At 34.6% G+C, this 18,289-nt stretch overlaps 1 protein-coding gene across 5 annotated transcripts in view; it reads left to right on the forward strand.

Moving 5' to 3' along the window:
* Positions 1-306: 306 nt before the first annotated feature.
* Positions 307-18,289, forward strand: part of ova (ovaries absent) — a 144,113-nt gene continuing 126,130 nt past the window's right edge. For 4 of the 5 annotated variants that reach the window (XR_011334199.1, XR_011334197.1, XR_011334200.1 and 1 more), the window contains exons 1-3: positions 307-462; positions 5,148-5,385; positions 17,781-17,924. Coding sequence is in view for 1 of the 5 variants with exons in the window: in XM_069836657.1 (XP_069692758.1) it covers positions 5,221-5,385; positions 17,781-17,924 (309 nt within the window). In the remaining 4 variants the exon portion in view is untranslated. Of the gene's footprint in view, positions 706-5,147; positions 5,386-17,780; positions 17,925-18,289 lie in introns of all 5 variants that reach the window. The other variant, XR_011334198.1, reaches the window with a different exon arrangement.

An 18,289-nucleotide genomic window follows, 5' to 3' on the forward strand; every position in this document is an offset into this window, starting at 1 on the left:
ATCTTTGCAAAATAAATAATTGACGTCTTGTGAATGTTTCGCACGTTGATTATTATTGTTTCGGTATTGAGAAAACTTAATTTTCTTACATTCATAAAAGACTCTGATCGCATGTGATTTTCCTCACTCTTTAACCAATTAATCCTTGTTGAGGGATATTTATTCGTAAATGAATTTTTGTCCACATATTTTTTTTTATAATGAGTAGTGTGAAACTGACATTTGTGTAGCAGATGCCATGACAACATTGATTTATCTATTTTAAATAAGAACGTATATAACACTTTGGCGCCAGATAATAATTTCACCGCTTTCTGTATACATACGTCAATCGAGGTGGTATTCATGTACGTATCGTAGCCATCTTGAATTTCGTATTTAACATAAGAGAGAACTGTTGATCATCTGTCAGTGAAATATGTGATGTACGTTTGTTTTGGGTAACTTACATCTATACAAAAAGTAAGTGAACATATTATTGAATGTAGAAAGAAGGTGGATTTTGAAATAAGTATAATGAATATAGAAGACGTGTTATTTGCATACTGCAATCCTTTGGCGGGATAAAAGTAGATAGACCTGGGTCTACCTTCCTATCATATATGAAAACGTGTGTTTTGGAAGCTTATGATCCAAGGAGCTTGGTGTTCTAAAGTTTGCATATTTGTATTTCCGAATGTCGTCTGATTTGAATGAATGCGAAAAGTAAGTATAAATTATAATGACAAAATTTTGTAAGTATATTTGCGTGTTTATATTTACAGCAGTTGAAATTGCATTAGGTTTGCAAAGATTTAGACAAAGGTTACCTTGGTAACACGATATAATTACATTTGTAACCGCCAATTAAGTTGGGAACAGCTGAACTCAGATTTAGGAATTTAGTATCTAGTTATTACTTTCAAAAGGGGTGGATTAAGAATTAGAAGGTTGGGGTGGTAGGTGCTGCCTCATGTTGCTAGACGTACACACTTCTTTTTTACAAATAGTTTGGTCTCGAAATCAGGCAGTCTTTGTAGATTGGAATTTCCGTAGATTGAGTGGGTTATATTACCTTATGTGTGCATGTTTGGGCTAAGTTCATCTTCAAATTTAATATTCATAGCCATGAAGGATAAATTTCAGAATACAGTTATGTTCCGTAACTATTTTAAAATTCTGATGGCAGTCTACATTGTGCTCTGTTGGGGATGCTAAATATTTCCAGAATGTTGATTGTTACATCAGCTGAGTTTGACATTCTGGTACATTTGAAGTGTTGCTTACATTGCTGATTTCGAATTTATTCACGTACGCAAATTTGTTCAGATGTCATAGGAATAGTAAATTATGATACTAGTGTGCTTTCGGCATCTGCAGACTTTGTTTCACAATTCGTGGTATTACAGAATTTTGGTAATGTGAGAGCTATTAAGTTCGAATTGTATTGATTAGTGTAGCCTATACCTTGATTAGAAATAATTTTGATAGATTATCTGAGAAAGAACTACTTCAGGAAAAATAAATTTAGTAGATTGCTGGAGTTCCCTAAATTATTGTTGTAATAATTATTTTATGTAATTTGCGGATTTTAAATAATGTTTTCCTCCTATTTTCTGTGTTATGCTTTGTGTAATTTCAGTACTCTTTAAGAATTAAACTAGTTATCCTGGAATCAGGAAGAGGATTTACATGTGCTATGCCCATCTTCCTGTTTAATAATCATAATGAAATAGGCCTAATTCTGTAGTAAAGACAAATTTGGTGGTTAAGTACTTACTGGCAGAGATTTTACTGTACGAAAGGTACGTGTACTTCTTCAGACCTGTGATTGTTCAACCTCTGTACTGAAGAGCGAAGTCTGATTACTTGTAGTAGTGATACTGATAGGTCAAGTTACCGACTTATTGCTGACAGGCATAAATTAATCTATTTGTGACCACCTATACAGTAAAGATACCATTACATTAGTGCTAGACATACCGTAGATTTTAATTCAACACACAACAAACAGATTATTCTTCAGAATTTCTTTTAGTAATTACCGAGAAAAAATGGAAAATTTCATAGAAATGGTGTACTAAATTTCAGCTGCTGTGGATATGCATATAAGTGGGTGGTTTTGTGTTGGATGACATGTACCTGATATAATAATATATATATATAATAGGAATAGAAAAATATTTTTCATATTGTAGGATAATGGTAGGCAAAACTAGCACACAGGAAGTTGAAGTGATTTTGAAAGTGAAAGTCGTCGAATTTATAAGCTTTTTTTTTTTTTTTTTTTTTTTTTTAGATGGTTTAATATTTAAGGCACTAATCTTCATTGAGCAATGGTAATATATTCATGAAAGAGTATTTTCCCTGGACCAGAAATATAATAAAAATTGAGTAATATCACCTGAACTTTTGGTGCATTAGTTTCTGTTAAGGGTAACTAATTGTTATATTCTGATTACAAATTACATTTACTTATAAATTTATTTGAAGTTTCTCAGTCATATGAGTTATAATTTGTTGCAAATTAATATTTGCTAATACATCTTACTGAAGAAAATATATTAACGTTTTCGCCTATATGGCATCATCAGATATTCAAATGTTATAACGATACCGGTGTCTAAAAACATAAGTCCAATAGGTTATTCACAGTGATAGACATAACAGTGATTTAAATAATTAATCATGAGTTTAAATAATTAATCATAAGTTATATGTAATAAGAGTCTGATATCGTTGTGAGAAATGTGTTCAATTTGACTGATTTGTATATAATTTCGCCAACTTTCTGAAAATGTAAAAATATAATATGTAAATGTAAAATACATAGAACTTATGTTACATATTTTGTGTTTGTTGAATGGCACTGTTATATATTAAAAAATTGTTAAAAATTGGTAAAAATGTAAAATGTTTGTACTTATGCCTATTTACTAAAAATAATGACACCAGTTGAACACACGGCCTGGAGATGTAGAGAATTACATTCATGTTAGCTCTATGTGACTATTCACAGTGGATATCTGACTTCATAAGAGACAAAACAGAACGGAAGGGCACAAGTCAAGATTGATGAACATGTGTCAACTCTGTTGACCATGTTTAACAAAATCTCACAAGGGACGATCCTTTCATCGGCTCTTTTAATCTCTATGTAGCAAGATGACAATGTGAGATTCGGACAATTCGCAGATGAAGCATTTATTAAATTGGGACACAACTTCAGTTACTGCCAAATATATCTTCTTTTTGAATACACATTTTTTTTTTTTGGATACTTGCTCCAAATTACACTGTGCAAACTTTCATTTGCATTTTGTATTTTCCACTAGAATGACATTTGATGTATTTTTGTGTATACAGGGATCATTTTTAACAGACAAAGAGGGTTTATAGGAGTGTGTACCATTTCTTTGTGTGACCATGTGACGTTCTTGTTAGCAAGCGCTTTATTATAGAAGCACCATGAGCTTTCACCCGATGGGCATCTAGAATGATTAGGCTTGCTGTCAGTGCTGGTACAATGATAGAGATTTCCAAGAAGCATCTGGCACATAGCTCTGTAATACTGAGTGAGCTTCACTGTTACTTTTTTTAAAGCTGCCATGCATTTGCCACCAAGAGTTACCTTTCTTGTCCTCAATTCTTTTACAATGTTCGTTAGTCCTGTGCCAAGTCTCTTGGAAAAGTGGTTGGACATAGAACAGAATTCCAGAATGTAGGGTGTCTAAATTGATCAAAATATATTCGTTGTTATTGTTTTCAGGTCTAACAGCACAACCAGAACTGGATTGTTAAATGTTTTTATTATCGGAAACAAGTTTCTTATCATTACAGAGTTTGTCACTGAAACTTCCTGAACTGATGATGTGTTGACATATATTGAGTTGATGCTTCAGTGGAAGTAATTTGTGTACTCGACCATCTTGAACTGCTTGCTGCTTTAGCCCTCCTTCTCTTGGACAATTTGCCACTAATCTTCGTCATTTTGCAACTAAAAGCTATTCCTTATCTACTGATTACACTATGACCTATACACTATTCTAACTACAACATATTATCTACACTCTAAATATTGCAATTCATTATAATATTCTAAAAACGTCTGCAATGAACAAAATTCTTATCCAAGCCACAAAATTTCTTCCTTCATAAAACAAAGGAACAAGAATTGTAAAAATGTAATTCGAATACAAACAATTTTGGTGCCTTTCACATTCAGCTTTTCTTAGAAAGTTAGTTTGAAAGCCTGTAGATGTCACCAAAAATCAATGAAGGGATGATTTGAAACAAGAATGCCAACTGCCTGAAAACGCACACAATTTAAACTGCAAGAAATGAGTGTTTGAATGAAGATAGAAAAAGATTAGTATTTTGACAGCTGCTTGGACAGCCGTGCCTCCTTGCGGAGTACGCAGCCACTAACAAAAGTCTCATTTAGGCCTAGTACATTTTGTAGCTCGAATTTTTTAAAATGTCTTTGTAGTGTGTTAGAGGATATATTAAGGTGGTCCACACCTGTGGAGTAATGGTTAGCGCGTCTGGCCATGAAACCAGGTGGCCCGGGTTCGATTCCCAGTCGGGGCAAGTTACCTGGTTGAGGTTTTTTCTGGGGTTTTCCCTCAACCCAATATGAGCAAATGCTGGGTAACTTTCGGTGCTGGACCCCTGGACTCATTTCACCGGCATTATCACCTTCATCTCATTCAGACGCTAAATAACCTAAGCTATTGATAAAGCGTCGTAAAATAACCTACTAAATAAAAATATATATTAAGGTTGCCAAATATCGAATAAAAAAAATTCACAAAAATTCAGATTTTTCAACCAGTGTCCCCTTAATGTTATTACAGAAGAATAGCCTGACTGTTTCACTAATAAGCTTGTTATAATGCACAATATGATTATGAAAGACTGTTGTGACTATTACTATGTTTAATGTATTGTTAAATTTTATTTCCTCAAGGAGTCAGTTCATAGGTTTCCTTAGCTGATGGGTGCTTTTCAATATAAAATGACCCTGTACCTGTTATTCTTCTGAAAAAAGACAGCTCTGTACCAGTATGTTTCTGATATATTTTTCTTTTTTTTTTATTGTTTTATATCTATGTTTGGTTCTATTTTTAGGATAGATTTTGAAGGTGGTAATTATTTGTTCATTTCAGATATTTTACATAACTACACTATGATCTTAGCAAACCATGTGGCGCCATCTGTTTCAACGTCTGTTAGAAAAATATGAGTGATGAATCAGTTCTCATTGGTCTGGTTACACTCCAAGTGAAGAAACTCAAACTGGGTGGTTACAGTGTGAGTGACATTTCAAATGATGCAATCATGATTTCGAATTTACCATTACTGTTTGCTGACGGCTATCCAACATGCCTAGAAAAGTTTACTTTGGTAAGTACAAGGAGAATACATTGTTTTCTTCTCTGTATTATCATCATATATTTTCTAGAACATCTTGTAAAGTTTGTGAACCATTACTAGCCATTCACAAGAAAGATCACTTGTCTGTTTGGATGTTAGCACTAATACACAAAATCATAATTTCGTATTTCCAATGAGAGAAAAATGATTCCATATATATCTTTCTTGAAGTACTTTCCTGTTGTGTAATATGATGGTAATATAGTCTGACTGGCAAAAAAAAAAGAACACTACGTGAATTATCTACAGAAGCACTATAGGGAGCATGCATACACCTCAGAACACAGCGTTGTGATGGAGTTCCTATACAAAGCTACAGTGTTGGTGCATATTGTGAATGCTATCCCTGGTCACATATAACAGATTGATCAGCCTAATGGACTTTCAAGGCAACCGCTTTTATCAACTTCACTATGCTGCCATCTAGCAACTGCAAAAGAAGTCACGCTATAACCCTTATGGAATTACATGGAGCAACAGTATTCCAGCTAGCTGTCATTACCAAAAAATGCTTTTTCGATGGTGGAGACTCTGGTGGTTGTTCTTATTTTATGTTGCCATTTCATAACATGGGAATGGCCAATCTGATACATATATATATGATCAAGGGTGCTATGCTACACAGGGCAGAGCAGCTTCTTTCTTTCAAGTGTCACATCATATCGTGAACATTATTTTGTGTAATGGAAGTTATAATTAAATATGTGTTTGAGTATATTGACTACACGAATAGTCACAGGTCAATAGTTTAAAAAGCACAGAAATTATTTGAGAATGGCCATGTGTTAGAAGTTGAAGAAAAACGAACGACCACAAGAGTTACATTTACTGGTTATGTTAGCAAAAATCCTTGCAAGGTTACAATAATTGAGGTAAATATGTTGACCCTCATAAATATTCTTACACATCGTACATTAAAGGTTTTTTTTTATACAATTATGTATGATGTTTCGAATTTATATTACACCTTGACAGTAAATGGAAATGTATTAATGCGAATTGTGAAAGTGTTTCTTGTTCCGGAGGGGAATGCAAAAAAAATCTGTTCAACTGTACGATACTGCAATTCTTATTATGCCACAAAACTGGGGCAAACAGTGAATATAAATAAGTAACATCGTTATTAATTATTTAATATCTAGAAATTTTCTGTGCTTACAGTATATTTGGTATTATGTGAACCTGTATTTTAAGGGGGTGTAAAATATGCGAAATGTGAGAAAAATGAAGACTTTTCTCCCAAAAATAGGGCGAGAATGGACGATGGTACTGTCATTACCATAGATGAAATTTCTTAGATAATTTGCCTTGCATTCGAATGGTGAGGGATTAACTGAAATCATTGCTTGAAACAATAGTTGTATGTTTATGTGAAGAAATGTTCAACATTAGTGTGAATATTTTTGAAAAAAATGAGGTTTAATATTTTCGTGAACGAGTTTTTGCAGCTTCAAAACACATCCACAGTGTTCAATTCTGGAGAATTTGACATTTTTATACGTCTCATGTTGTGATAACAATAGAACAAATTAATTGATATTGTATTCAGAACTCAGATTCCAAGTGAAAATGATGAAAGTTTGAGGGTGTGATCAATTCCCATTTCCCTTTGAAGCCTAGTCCATCGAGCTTGTAGGATGTGGAACCTGAATAAATTAATATGAACATTCATTGGGGAAACAATGAGTAACAGAAATTTTATATATGACAAGAATAGCAGGGCATTGCCCTGAAAAGGTATTTCTCATTAACAGAATTAGAATGTCTATCGTCAGGGGTAATAATACATAAGATACAACCTTGACTTTGTTCTACTCCTGATGGGTTGATTATAAGGATGGGGGCATTCCAAGATTTTAGGAATCAAGTCTCTGATTTCATGCAAAGGCAAGCCTTTGTTAACCTTCCAGTACCATAAATATTAAGTGCCTACAGATAGACTCGAAAGGTACTGGAACTTCGAGGCTGAAAAATAGGGACAGTTGTTACGCCAAGTGTGAGATATTATCAGCAACAGATTAAATATAAAATAATTAATATCAATGTTAAATTAACAGCGTGAGGAAGAGAAAAGTTCAAATAAAGATAATTGAAAAATTGTCAGTCAATTCAAACCACCACAACATTTTTCAATTATTATGTATCAGCAACTGTACAGTAATTTATGTTCCACTGCTGCCAAATTGGGCAATTCCACATGTTAAAAATACATACAAGTCACTTAGGCTATTATTACTATTGAAAACATATGAAATTACAGGATCCTGTGGCTCCTCATTCTTTTATATCCTTAATTAGTGCCTTGTTGACAATTTGTGCACCTGAAATAATCAAAGTTGTGCTCTAATTCGAACAGATGCTTGTTCTTTTTATAGCGCAGTGTTTTTTGACCTCATACGCTCTCTCATGTTACAACATGAAAATGCATTCCCCCATATTCCAGTAAGGTGTGCGTTGCACTGAACTGGCAACATTGTTATGCCGTGACTTCCCCATTTCATCATAACCTTAATTAGAGCATTGTTGACATTTTATGTACTTGCAACACTCACACCTGTGCACTTATAATTACTTGCTCGTTTTTTCTGTGTACATTATGTAAATAACAGCTTACTATTCTGTTTTGCATTTTTTATGAAGAACGATTCTACATTATTCATAAATTATTGATATATTATTTGTGGAACTTTATTAGTTCTGTTAACATTATTCCGTAATATTAGATTGAATTTATTATGACATGTAAAACATTATTTCATCCATTAATTTGAGAAAAATTCGTTCCGGCACTGGGAATCGAAACTGGGACATCTCAGCTCTATGCGCTGAGCGCTCTTTCCATCTGAGTTATACTGGAACACGATGCATGGTGCCAGCCAAACTCTTCTTCTTAGTATCATCACTAGCCTACCAGACATTCAAGTCATGTGTGCAGAAGTACATATTTAAATGACTTTATGGCCATTTTCGACAACAGTTTATGAATTCTGTTAACATTGATATATACATACATTCCCCGTGCCGGAACGAATTTTTCTCAAATTAATAGATATTTACAGTATGGCTACTTACAGTCAATGTTTATTCAATGATGATGGGGAGCCTCATATATGAATTTATGTATATATTATTTCATATTTTCTGCATAATAATATTGTAATATTAATCTCTGCAGAACTTTTCTTGTTTTGTTAATTTATTTTTTATAAAGGCACTATGATATTTTCCCCATTTGTATTAGAAATTTCATTCAACCATTTTGTTGCTGCAGTTTAGAGTATAGCATTAAAGAAAAAATAAATATCGTAATTAACTTTTGAAACAGAAAAAAAAAAAAATGTAATGGGAAAATGTAATAAAATGTTCCAAGGTTGTATTATTAAAAATCTTGTACCAATGTATAAAATAAAAATATTACGAGACAAAATGCTCAAGCAAAAATCAATAAGTTGAGCTTAATAAAATATTTTCAGTAGCATAATCTTATTGACCGCATGTGCCTCCTCATATTACAACTCATATGCGCATTTTCCCAGTTTAACGGCCTTTGAAATCGAGAAATATCAGATTCTTTTTTGTTTTTCTCTTATAGCTTTCTTCAAATACAAATTACACACATGGTGAACGATTTTCAACATTACGCAGCTTTCTCACAATGAAATGTTCATTACAAATAGAACATTTTATTAGTTTCCAGGACTTTCAGCTGCACTGCAATAAATAAATAAATAAATAAATAAATAAATAAATGAATGAATGAATAAATAATTTATTAATGTAATAAATGAATGAATAAATAAATAATTTATTAATGTAATAAATGAATGAATAAATAAACAAATAGATTAATTAATAAATTGATTGATTAATTGATAAATTGTGTGATTAATTAATTGTTAATAAATGAATAAATTAATGAAAGGATAAATCAATAAATAATTATTTAATTGATTGATTAATCAATTAATAATAATAATAATTTTATTATCATTATCATAATTATCACTACCACCATTATTACTGTTACAGGAGCGTTCTGATCCAGTCAAGCCACATTTTACATGGAAAAAGCAAACAAACTGTTCTAATGTGATGTAATGCATGTTTGGTTTGGGCTATAATTAATATATCTTATCAGTCACTCAAAGGCCAATCAACGCCACTCCATTAATACCTGCCGCCAAATAAAACACTGCATGTATAAATTCCAATTTCTCCGTCTTATCTGTTTCCCCATGGACGATTAGGAAACGAATTAAATTTAACTCCAATTCCTTCAGTGATTTGTACTGTATTGTGTCAATTCACTATGCAAAAGTTTCGCTTTGATTTCGGCAGTCTTATGTATTATTACTGCACATGTAAACTGACGACTCCACTGCCTGCTATTGTCGTTCTTGGATGCAGTCACCGAAGTTTTGCTATTTTCTTTCACTAGAGGTGCTTGTAGCAACTGTGCACATTCCCACATATTTTTCCAGTGGTCTCAAAGGTTTATTTATATCCCTCCTATCTTCGGTATGCGTCACAACAGTAAAGCTTATGATCTTCTAATGATTAGGTTCTTAACCAGGTAAGATCATTGTTTCTTTCAGGTAGAATTATAATGTTTAGGTAGTTTGTACCTCAACTTTGAAGCCCAGGAGAAAGTGCAAAAGCAGTTCTTTTGGTGATATATGAGTGAAGGACATTGTGATTTTTAAGTTCTTCCACAGTACAGCAGGGTAGTATGGTGATCGGTGTACCCGCAAATAAGTTGGTAACTTCCTTTAGACACTCTACCCTCCCCCCATCGTAATAAGGCTCAGTGTTGGACTGTCTCTTCCATTATGCGTGTTGTGACAACTAATTCTGCATATTCAGCACCATGGTGTTGAAGTGTTCGTTACAACATTTTTACAGATGAAGCCTGATTTCAACTGTTGTGTTACGCTAATTCTCAAAATACCAGAATTTGGTCATCTGAAAATCCATATATAGTGAAACAAACGAAACTGGATATAGAGAAAATAGGCATGTTATATGAAACCTGAATTATTTGCCTTTTTTTTTTTATACACAACCACTTCTGCACTTTACTGTTCCAATATCTTGTTCCATTTATTGGACAGTTAAATTTGACGAAGAATAGCTGCTAAATGGTTTTCTTAACAGGATAATGCTACAACTCATATAGATCATGTGTCAATTAATTTGTTAGCAGCCATTTTTGGAGAGGATAATTTTGCAAAGACTGGCCTCCGAGATCCCTTAACCTTACTTCACCCGATTATTTTTTGGGATGCTGCTAAGTCGGCAATAGGCCTATATCAAGTCACCCTTAAAGAATTGATTACCTAAAACTGATGATAAGAAATTACACAAATTCAGTGACAAAATAAACTTTCACTGTTTCCACTCTTGATTATCACTGTCCAACAAAAATTTTTTTGAATGTTTCCTGCACTTCATGAGTCAATTCATACTAATTTTGGGTTGAGAAAAACGAATATGACAATGAAAAATTTTTCTTAGCTATAGTTTCTGTGGTACACAATAGGTGGAAGTATTTCAGTTTAACGGATTAAAAGAAAACGATACATTTTAATTACATATGCCAACAACATCGAAAGTGCATTTGAATTTTTTTTTAATGGCAGTTACATTCTAAGAGTTCTAAATTTATGGAAGAATACCTGGCAGATGGTTGGGTCTGAAGAGAATCATGTGGTGGCTTCATGAGTTCGTCGTCTTTTAGCTTGCCTCTTGTGAGTTCCGGAGCATCCCTACACAAAGACCAGCAGTAATCCGCAAGCATTGTTTCATTCCAATGGCCCTGATATCTTTTTTCCATAACAGAAATATCCTGATGGAATTTTTCTCTGTGTTCATCACTGACAGCTCCACAACTAGGAGGGAAAAAGTCTAGGTGGGATTGGAGAAAATGGATTTTAAGGGACATGTTGGATGTGAGTTGATGGTATTTTTGCAGGAGCACTGTCACCAACTGAGTGTAGTTACATCTCTTTTGTTGCCTAAAAATCCATGAATAACTCCCTTGAAGGCTTCTCAAGCTTCCTTTTCTTTCCCCTCCAAAACTTGGTCAAATACAGGATCTTTTACAAGTTCTCGAATTTGTGGCCCGACAAAAATACCTTCCTTAACTTTGGCATCACTTAATTTCGGAAATTTCTCTCTTACGTACTTAAAGGCCTGTCCTTCTTGGTTCATACCTTGGACAAAATTTTTCATCAAATTTTAATATGCAGGGGTGGAAGAAGAACATCTTTTGGGTCCACGAGAGGCTCGGCAACAACATTTTTCTCGCTAGGGTTAAGATTTCTTGCAGGCCAGTCTGCTTGAATATAATGTGATTTGCTGTCCCTGCTGTCCCACATACATAAAAAGCAGCAATATTTTGTGTACCCCAGTTGCATTCCTAAGAGTACAGCAATGACTTTTAGATCACCACAGATTTTCCACTTGTGTTCATGATATTTGATTGAGTCGAAGAGGGCTGTCATATTTGCATAAGTCTCCTTCATGTGAACTGCATGAGCAACAAGAATAGAAGGAAGACGGTTGCCATTGTGAAGTAATACAGCTTTCAAACTAAGCTTGGAGAGTCTATGAATAGCCTCCATTCAGTTGGTTCATGGTTCAAATTCAAACGTTTCATCAAGCCATTAATGTCTCAGCAAACAACAAGATTGTTTTTCTTCTCAAATAAAGGGAGCAGATCCCTGTGACGTCTGTACTGTGAGACCCTGACATCACGTTCGAGAAGATTCCATTTCTGTATGTATGTATGTATGTATGTATGTATGTATGTATGTATTTATTTATTTACACTGCAAGTGGGCAAGCAGCCGGTGGCAGTGGTATACACAATATAAACAATACACAAAAAAAAAATTGATAAGCAATACACAATAAATTTACAATACACAATACAATAAGAATACACAATATAATTTAACACAATAATAATAAAACATAAATAAAATACCTAATTTTACATTACAACCTACATAATTATGTATAGGCCCTACATAAGTTTCAATAGTCTTTCACTTTATTCTCATCTCACTCACTGTAGTGGCACTATGACGCATTTCACTGACACTTTAGGACACATTTCACTGACACACTATAACACATTTCACTGACACTATAGAACACATTTCATTGACGCTATAAATTATCACTGATCGGAACTATTCACTGCACTTTAAAACCATAACTCCACTGACTCACCTTGCTTCACTGATACAACAGTTCAAATAAGTCAAATAATTACACCCTTATGCATACTGTACTTCTAAACAAAACTACATTTAAACTAAACATTTCTAGTCTAAGGCCCTCTTACACGCTATTTTTAAATAATTTACAATTCAAACCAAGGAAGTAACTCGTCAGGCTAAATAAATACATGTCACCTTAAAAAATTAAATGTTAAATGTCACCTTAATTTTAATTTGCACTTGATACACAACTTTTTAAATTATTCTTGAAACTCCTTAAGGAAGGACAGCCCTCAAAGACCGCTGCAGGTAGGTCATTCCAATCATTTATAGTTCTATTTAAAAATGAGAATTTACCTACATCCGTTTTCTGTTTCCTACATTTGATTTTAAAATCATCATTCCTACCATAGTACGTTGGCTTTTCTAACCGAGCCGTTATGTCTACCCATGCTTTCTGACCTAGATGTGCTCTATACAATGTTATTCTAGTTTTCCTACGTCTGTTTTCCAAAGTTTTCCATTTAAGTTCTTTTATCGTATCGTTTCCATCTTCTCTTTTACCTTTAACAAATTTAGCTGCCCTATACTGGATTCTTTCTAAGGGATTATTTAAGGTCTGTAGTCTAGACCTTAGAATTTCTGTCTTCTCCTTTGACAGGTCAAGGTCTCTAATGATATCACTCAATTCTGCTTGACTCAGTCTGTGTGGTTTATCATCTTTTTCCTCAAAATCAGGGTCATGGAATGTGGAAGGCTTGTTGGATTCTTCTTCTTGTTCCACACTGTCTTCATTTTCTATTTCAAACACACAATTTTCGGGTGGAGTAGGAACTGGTAAACTATCTGACTGTGGGATAGGTCGAATAGCAGATCGAAGATTCGGGTATTGAACTGTTCTTCTTTTCTTTAGACAATCCTGCCTTTATAGGTGGAGTCAAGCAGAAATAGCAGTCATCTGTATGGTTTCTAGGCTCCCACCAAACCATAGGCACAGCAAAAGCCATAGATCGTTTCTTATTTTTCAGCCATTCTCACAGTGTAACTGAACAAGAGTTGCAACATATATGTGGAGCCCATGACTTATCCTGGTCCCCTACTTTCATACCGAAATAATGCAGATAGGCAGTCTTCACAAGGGGCGTCAGATTGCGTTTCCGTGACGAAAATGTTATTTCACCACAAATGTAACAAAAATTATTCACTATATTTACACATTTCCGTGATATTTTTACAAATTTTACACTTTAAATCACTTCCAACCAGAAATTCTGCATTAATTAAAGCAGAAACAAAATGAAATTCACAATCACAACAACAATATCTATGTTTATAACTTAGAAACAGCTGAAGAACATTTGTGTTTTGTTATTTGACAGGTGTGCCAACTCCCAAAACAAAATTTCCCCCAAACTGAAAATGTTGACTTTAAAAAATGAAATGTCACTTATCTCCAAAGCAAGAGCTAATCTGTCATTTTTATGGTGATTTTTGAATTCAGCAGGTGGAAATACATAAGAATTAGCTATTTTTGAGCCCGAAACATTTTCATTGTCAGGCAGTGATTAGTGCCTATTATTTCTTGTCTTTGGTGTTATTATTCTATATATTTAATTACAATCTCGGAATTCTTCTTTTTATTCTTTTCATTCTCTCTATTTCATGTTACAACAGCTTATGACATCATGTGAAATTCATAATAAGACATCAGTCGTGATAAAGCAACCCATTAATCATAGAAATAAAACTCTGACCTCTGATTGAGACATAGCAACTGCATTTGTAAAACATTACTCTAATAGTCAAGAAGAGTTTGTGCGAAAGAAAGGTGTTAAAAGTTATAAAAAAACAAATAACACGGAGTAAAAAAGAATTAAATAATTCCAAAGTCCAAGTTCCAATGCAGTCTGAGCCGTGTATAACGGCTCACTCAGGAAACTCGCACAGGATAGGCAAGGTCGTCTGATTGGAACACTCAGGAAACTCGCACGGGACGGCAACATTGTCTCTATGGAACACTCAGGAAACTCCGTCGGGATAGGTAAGGTCATCTGATTGGAACACTTAGGAAAATTGTTGCTCTACGTAACTTTGGTTTGATACACTTACTGGGTTTTAATGTATAGTCAAGGTTTGGTAATTGATAGATTCTTTGGATTTTGTAAGTGGGTTTCGTTTATGACGGGATTGTTACTGGTATTTGGAATTCTGTAGACTTGCAGCATACTGAATTGGTGTTGCGATTCTTATTAAGTACCAGAGATATTAAAGTGGATAATGAGTTTGATTATTAGTCGTCGAATGATCTAGAAGCTATATTGAGACAGAAGTGTATGTTGCGATAGTTAATTTGTGGGACAATTTGAGAAGGTTTTGCTGTTTGTAGTATTTTACATCGTGCGTCTAAGCTATGTGAATCCTTAAGCGAAATTCTACATTGCATGTGGATCTGTTGGAAAGTTCTGGAATATTGGTAACCGGGTACAAGAAATTGTAAATTGTTAAAAAGTAGGCTTAGTCTTGCTACAGTTAGATGGGTTGCGTTGCTTAGAATACGCGTGTATTATTATTTTACTCTCTCTGTGTCGGTTATTGATTTTTGTGAAATATTGTACAGGAGTGTGCACATCATATGAATGGCCATAGTTGAAATAGTTGAACTGTATGATTCTATCAGATTATAGTAATGAACTTCATGTTATTGTATGGAAAGGTTTGTTCTCTATGAAAATGCATTATCACAAGCCACAAAACCCAAATCAATTCAGAAGCACTGCGTACTATTTATTATGGGGCTTTTGAGGCAATGGTACTGTACTGCGTTTCCGCCTACCAGCATATATTAGATAAAAAATGGGTGCAGAAGAAATTGATTCAAATACAGCGTGGTTTTGTTCTCCAGATCACGAAGGCATACAGAACAATGTCTACCGATGCGGCCCTAGTTATAGCAGGCATTGCACCACTACATATAACAGTCATTGCTCAATCTGAACTGACAGACAGATAAAATGGAACTGAGAAGAATTAGTAGGCTGTGCTTTTGTTGTCTACTCAAGAGACTTTAAATTGTCACACAGAGTTAGTGTGCACTCAAATGTTGGTTGCTTGACGGTTGTCAGCCCACTTTGAGGTCTGTGGATATAGAGGGAAAAATTGGATCGGTGTCGGGTAGAGTTCCTGGGTAGCTCAGTGGGAGAGCTTTGGTACGTTTAACCAAAGGTCCCGGGTTCGATACCCGGCCCAGGAACAATTTTTCCCTCGAAATTATTCAAATTAACTTTACAGGGAGTTATTCCTGAAAGCTTAATTTGCATAATACACGTCACTGTACGCAGCAGAAAACCACAATTTAAAGTCTCACACTCAAAGTGTGCACTCAAATGTTGGTTGCTTGACGGTTGTCAGCTCACTTTGAGGTCTGTGGATATAGAGGGAAAAATTGGATCGGTGTCGGGTAGAGTTCCCAGGTAGCTCAGTGGGAGAGCATTGGTACGTTTAACCAAAGGTCCCGGGTTCGATACCCGGCCCCGGAACAATTTTTCCCTCGAAATTATTCAAATTAACTTTACAGGGAGTTATTCCTGAAAGCTTAATTTGCAAAAAAAAAAAGTCATTTATAGTTATGCAAATCTAGTCTTTCAGGTGAAGCTCCCTGTAAATTATTCATTTATAGTTGTTTGCCGTGTGCGTGTACTCCAAGTCCTCATGTTTACCACACTTCAGTTTCCTGCGATTATATCCTCCCGACATCGCAGCTGCAGTGATTGAGTCGCGAGTTTTTATTATCGTTCTTAATGTCGATGATGGGATTCCTAATTAATCAGAGTTATTTCTGATTAAGAGTACTGTTCTCATCATACTTTCGTAAGATTTCCAATTTTTTCGACACAGAAAGTGCTTTTTGTTTAACACTCATTGTCATCACATTCACAGACACTTCAATACACTAAAGGACAACAAACTGCCCAGCAAAAATTTCCAGAATTTTATTGCGGCCGAGTGAGTAATGCTGTTTGAGAGAGGGTTAGCAAGAGGGTGAGGTATTGTAACTGTATGTAGGATTTAACCGCGCATAAGAAAGCGTAACAAGAGGGTGGGGTATACTAAGGTATGAAGTATGAAGGTTTAAATGCGCAGGTAAAGGGTCGAATACCAATACTTTTCAGGTTAATGGCACCAGTGAGTTCAATGACCAAGATGTTTCATTGCTGTTACAGTACATTGGTGAAAATTACACCGAAAATATTCCACAAAATCAGCGTATTATGCGGGACTTGAGTGCAAAAAACGGGTTATTTTATAAAGGAGTTATATATGAAATGTGCAGGGACCAGACAAAAAAAAGCCTATTACACGGGATAGCGCAATAAGTCTTATCGAGGTTTTACTGTAGTTCGAAATCGGAGATTCACAAACTGGGTAAAAGAATATCGTCCTATTTTGTGTAACACAGGCCAAAGCCTTTGGAAAATCCAAAGATTGCAAAGAATAACACCAAATGCAATCAAAGGATTAAACCTTTGGCAATGATCTGTGAAAACACAAACTTGCATTTTAAGAGTGTAAACTCTATTTGTTGTTTGCGTTTTCTCTGTTTCGGCTTCAATTTGCCTCTTCAGCTAGAGAAGTGTGATGACAAAAATTCTGTAGATCACTACTCTAGGACAGAGTGGAGAAGGAAAAATCTCTAACGAGAAATCCAAATTGAAGGAAAAATCTCTAACGAGAAATTCCAAATTGTAGAATGTATATTGTGTGTGTGTGTGTGTGTTAAAAGGAGGGACAGAGAGGGCATTTTTTTGCTGCCATTAATCAAAAAGAGAAAGATTACTGCACATTATAAGGTATGGTATAGTATGTAAGAGATTCGAATTCTGTAAAATTAATCAATTTTAGCTTTTCGTCAATGTATTGGTTTTTGGTGATAGAGGAAAGCGACTCTTTCGCTGTATTTCATATCTTGGCTAGGATTATCCGGACAGTAGTATCTACAATCAGATATTACGGGTGTGGGAAACATAGTTCATAATTTGTGAATCCTAGTGTATGGGTCTAGTATGTTCATAGTTTAGCATATCTTTGCTTCCGAGCAATATTATTCAAATTTGCTTTACTTTGAATTTCTTTTGTTTTCAGCGCCAGTTGGAAAAGTTTGTTCCCTTCATGTTACAGTGTTCATTGGGACAGAACTATTTAGACAGATACACAACTACTCCAAAATGGTGGCCATCGGATTTACCATTTTCCATCCTCGTTGAGAAACCGGAGGGAATGGATGATGTGAGTTAATATTTTGTTACTTTAAATAATTTAAGTTCTTTGTGTGATACACATCATTATATTGGTCATTTAGAAAGAAATTGGGGTAACCATGTACTTGCAAAGGCATTGTCGTCTTGCATTGCAATTGTTACTGATTCAGTAAGTAGTTTTTAGATCACTTGCTTCAGTCTGCTTTTGTTTTCTGAACATTTATTGTGTCAATATTTGTTTGGAGCGGTGGTGTAGGATAGTAGGCAGCCTTGTCAAGGTCATGGTACTGCCTAACCTAAATCTATAGCTTTGCACAAAGTGATATTTTTATATTGAAGTATCATCCAATAAAACTTTAGAAAAAAAACTATGTCGTAAAATAATTGACAAAA

This window comes from Periplaneta americana, chromosome 10 (assembly GCF_040183065.1).
Source record: "Periplaneta americana isolate PAMFEO1 chromosome 10, P.americana_PAMFEO1_priV1, whole genome shotgun sequence".
Lineage (NCBI taxonomy): Eukaryota > Metazoa > Arthropoda > Insecta > Blattodea > Blattidae > Periplaneta > Periplaneta americana.